Source organism: Phalaenopsis equestris, unplaced genomic scaffold, assembly GCF_001263595.1.
Source record: "Phalaenopsis equestris unplaced genomic scaffold, ASM126359v1 Scaffold000065, whole genome shotgun sequence".
In the NCBI taxonomy this organism is placed as follows: Eukaryota; Viridiplantae; Streptophyta; class Magnoliopsida; order Asparagales; family Orchidaceae; genus Phalaenopsis; species Phalaenopsis equestris.
Genome location: NW_018164507.1, coordinates 132,360 through 136,928, shown reverse-complemented (window position 1 = coordinate 136,928; position 4,569 = coordinate 132,360). Strand labels below are relative to the sequence as shown.

At 39.7% G+C, this 4,569-nt stretch overlaps 1 protein-coding gene across 1 annotated transcript in view; it reads left to right on the top strand.

The window, feature by feature from the left end:
* Nucleotides 1-3,760, top strand: part of LOC110019651 (anti-sigma-I factor RsgI6-like) — a gene marked incomplete in the record, with an annotated part of 15,610 nt that extends 11,850 nt beyond the window's left edge. Inside the window, 7 exon segments of the mRNA XM_020717407.1 lie at nucleotides 398-573; nucleotides 681-785; nucleotides 1,101-1,247; nucleotides 1,369-2,010; nucleotides 2,078-2,412; nucleotides 3,240-3,371; nucleotides 3,489-3,760. Of these exon segments, the coding sequence (XP_020573066.1) occupies nucleotides 398-573; nucleotides 681-785; nucleotides 1,101-1,247; nucleotides 1,369-2,010; nucleotides 2,078-2,412; nucleotides 3,240-3,371; nucleotides 3,489-3,495 (1,544 nt within the window).
* Between the last annotated feature and the right edge of the window lie 809 nt (nucleotides 3,761-4,569).

The window sequence follows — 4,569 nt, the reverse complement described above, 5'->3', positions numbered from 1 at the left end:
TTTAAGTAATTATTGTATATAAACTTAGCATTCCCATTTAAGAGAACTGGGACAAATATTAATTAAAAAATAAAAATTTTTATAGCGAGTGTAATAAACGATATCAGGACTCGTGATGCATTTTTGTATCTGGACTCCAATCAGAATTTATCACATATATAGACAGACTCTCTTATGTATTAAATTAACTTTTTTTTAGTAAGATGGGTCGACTTGTACACCTGGCAGGTATTGATTAGAGTCCTGATGCAAAACTGCATCAGGACTCTTGATACGATATTTTTTCTTAATTAACACAACTACATTAAACTTCCTCATGATAAAAATTTCTAAAATGTGAGAAAAAATATAATTCAATAAAACATTCTTCAAAAGCCATCCATTTCTTGATCATAAGGTTGGTTGAAGATCAACAGAGGAGCCCATTCTGCTCTCCTGAAGGCCAAACTGATCACCGGCGACAAAACCCTAAACTGCGTTGGCTCCTCCTTTGCCAAACACGGCTGCTGGTCTTTTCTCAAGGGAGGCTTCGTCCTCAACACCCCCTCCGAAACTTCACTCATTTTCTTCCAGGTTTTTTTTTATTTATATATTAATTCCTTAACATTAAATAACCATCCATCAAACTATAAATCCTTAAAAGTTGAAAAAATAAATCTTATTTTCTTTAATGTATATAGAGTGCAGATGGAAGCGAAGCAATAGATATCGCGGTGGCAAGCGCAGCGCTGCAGCCTTTCTCAGCCGAACAGTGGGAGTTTCAGCAGAATAGCAGCATAAGAACAGTATTGTTTCTGCACAACAATCATTCAATTTCGACGAACTGTTTGCTTCCGTTTCGGATTTATGAAAACAGCAGCATAAGAACAGTATTGTTTCTGCAGACGAACTGTTTGCTTCCGTTTCGGATTTATGAAAAAATCAGAAGAACTTCACAAATCGATATGTGATATTTTTAATAACATTTAAATCACAGAAAATATGTTAAATACAATATAATGAAAACATTTGATATAAAATGCATGAAAAAATACTAAAAAAATTAAATATATTTATATATAACTTACAGGATTAAGAGCTGAATCTACTTATCTATACAGAAAAGAAAGCGTGAGGTAGCAATCCACGTTTCAGACGCGGAAGGAAATCGCGTCGCCGGAGCTTCAGTTATCGTTCAGCAGATCTCAAGGGAGTTCCCCTTTGGCTCCGCGATAGCTAAAACCATACTCGGGAACCCAAAGTATCAGGTGATCTTTTGCTATAATCTAATCTACTTATATTATTTTAAATTTTCGATTTTTTTTCATAATATAAATGCAAAAGAATCGTATATAAAACATTAAAAAAAAAGATCAAAACTTTCGGCAGGACTGGTTTGTGGACCGCTTCAACGCAGCGGTCTTTGAAAACGAGCTGAAATGGTACACGACGGAGCCGGAGCGCCACCAGCTGAACTACACCCTCGCCGACCAAATGCTCCGATTCATCCACTCCCACCAAATCATGGCGCGCGGCCACAACATCTTCTGGGAAGACCCCCATTACACCCCCTCCTGGCTCCGCAATCTCTCCTCCCCTGACCTCCGCTCCGCCGTCTCCTCCCGCATCCGAAGCCTCCTCTCCAGATTCAAGGGCGATTTCGTTCACTGGGATGTCAGCAACGAGCTGCTTCACTTTGACTTCTACGAGCGCCGGTTGATGAACCCAAACGCCTCGCTCGACTTCTTTCTGGAGGCTCAGGAGGCCGATCCGCTGGCCACTCTGTTCATGAATGATTATAACGTGGTGGAGGGGTGCGAGGATGAGAAATCGACGGTGGATTCGTATGTGGAGAGGATGAAGGAGCTTGTTGGGGGAGGGGCGGTGTTGGGAGGGATTGGATTGGAGGGGCATTTCGATGAGCCGAATGTTGTTTTGATGAGAGCTGTGCTTGATAAGCTGGCGACGTTAGGGCTTCCGATTTGGCTGACGGAGGTTGATGTGAGCAGGAGGTTCGGCCATGAGTTGCAGGTATGGTTAAAATCGCCAAAGACCAAATTTTTATCAAATCTTCCCCGTTTGAGATAATTTTATGCAGGCGAAGTATTTGGAAGAAGTTCTGAGAGAAGGTTTTGCTTATCCTTGGGTGAATGGAATCATGCTATGGAGTGCGCTTCATCCCAATCAGTCTTGCTATCAGATGTGCCTCACGGATGAGGAGTTCCGGAACCTGCCGGCTGGCGAAGTGGTGGACCGGCTGCTGGAGGAGTGGGAGACGAAGGAGGCGGGAGGAGAAACGGATGATCATGGAATGTTTAGCTTTGATGGGTTCTTGGGGGGATATGAGGTCGCTGTGAGGTATGGGAACAGGTCTGTGGAGACGACGATGTCTTTGAGCAGAGGGGATGAGACCAGGCATTTTAACATACAGTTGTGAGTAAAATTATGATTTTTAGCCATGATTTTTTGCTTAGTTTTGATTAGAGACTGCAGTGGAAAGACTTAACTGTTGGAGTTGAGCTAAACAACAATTGGATTCTTGATATGTTTAATGGCTAGTTTTGAGCTCATTATTGCATGATGAAGGCTTGCTAATTATTGGAGTTCAAGCAACACAACAATGATGATGATTCATATGCTGCAAAATACCTGCAACTTAACTAACTTTTGAAATTCAAGATTTAATTTCAAAAGTTTCAAATACATTTATTTTTTCAAACATTTTCAAAAGATAATATTGTCTATTGGCATATTCCATGTAGATTAGGAAAAATTATTCCGATCCGGACCGTAAATCACCTGATCTACGGCCCCGATGTATTTCGATGAGCCCCACCTAAATTTTTTTTTTTTTTAAGAAACGGAAATAATCCTGACCGTAGATCACCGCATGCAGAGATGCATGCGGGGTCCGCACACACTAATTTCTCAATAATTTCTCGTACATTAGGGTGTTAAAATTCACTCAACACGTCAATTCGACTCAAACTTGATTAAAAAAATCTAATATATATATTTTCTTAACAGAAGTCATAACTATTAGTGGGTGTGATATATATATATACTGGTATTATATAAATATGAATACATTTATGCTTTTAGCTATATTAGCTATTATGTTATTATTTTTCCCTTATGTCAACATGAATTTGATTTTTATGAGTCAACTTAGGTCAGATTGTAGGTCAGATTGTCAAATTGGATTACTACATTATACCTTATTATTTTTTTTTTGCCCACTCATTATCATGTTCTTGTAGGCTTCCTTTATTACAATCCAGCAATCATGATTCTTTGAAAACCAATTTGTCAACATGGAACCTCGCTTCGGTGATCATTGACACTACCTTTTTCAAGTGGATATCAATTATTCATCCTGTCATAATAAAAGGGTTATATTCTCTTCTTAATTGTTAGTTAGGACTGACGTTTTCAGTTGATCATCCGAAATGTTTTTCTACTTTAAATGGGGCATTTACATACATATGTGTACATCATAAACTTGTCAGACCTTGAGAAGATCCGATGGCTTAAAATATGAGTTTGTGGAAGAGATCTTCTGCAGTGCATTAGCAGGATCCACAAAGAACCAACAAAGATTACGAGATGACCCAGCCAATCTACCGAGCCGAGACTCGAGTCGACCCAAATTAAAGGATCTCGACACAAGTGTCTTCAGGCGGAATATCCCGAGTTAGAGCCAATCATTTCAGGATGCCCTTGGGCCGAGCCAAGCTGACCGAGTTGGGCACATATTAAAAAAAATAGAGAAAAGGTAATCCAGGACAAAATATCCAAGTTGGGCACATATTAAAAAAATAGAGAAAAGGTAATCCAGGACAAAATATCAAAAATACAAATGCCCATTCTGGTAGGGGCAAAAAGGAACTTTCCAATGTAGTGCTAAACCCACTATAAACTTCAAATTTAAGTACATGTCATCTTCACGTGCATGAAAAGGTGTATTTCACCTTTTGAAATTAAAATGGTAGTAAGGTGAAAGATTGGGGTAGTATGAATGTAATAATTAAAGTTTAAAAGTTAGATTTGTAAATACATAAAATTTAGAGGTTTCAATGTAAATGTTAATTTTTTTTGTAAGATCTACGTCAGCAGTATACGTAGATGACCAACAATAATCATTTTTTTTATTATTTTTAATTTTTTTGGTAAAGTGCACTACAACTCTGCGCCGCAATTGGACATCGCAACTTTGCACCGTAGTTCGGTACCACAACTCTACATCGTAACTCGTCACCGCAACTTGACACCACAACTCTTTGCCGCAACTCTGCACTACAACTCTTCACCGCTGCGCAGAATGATTTTCTTTTGAGAAATCCTAAATCAGCTGATGACTCCACCCTTACCTTCTTTCATGACATTGGACATCCAACGCATCGTGCCACTATGATATATCGCCAGCACGTCGTCGAGACACATTGCCACAACACGTCGCTGCGCTGCAACGCGTCGCCTCGACGCACCATCAAAATGCATCGCAACGCAGCAACGTGTCGCCGCTAAGCACCGTCGCAATGTGTCACGACATCACAACGCATTACTGCTATGCATCCTCGCGAAGCACTG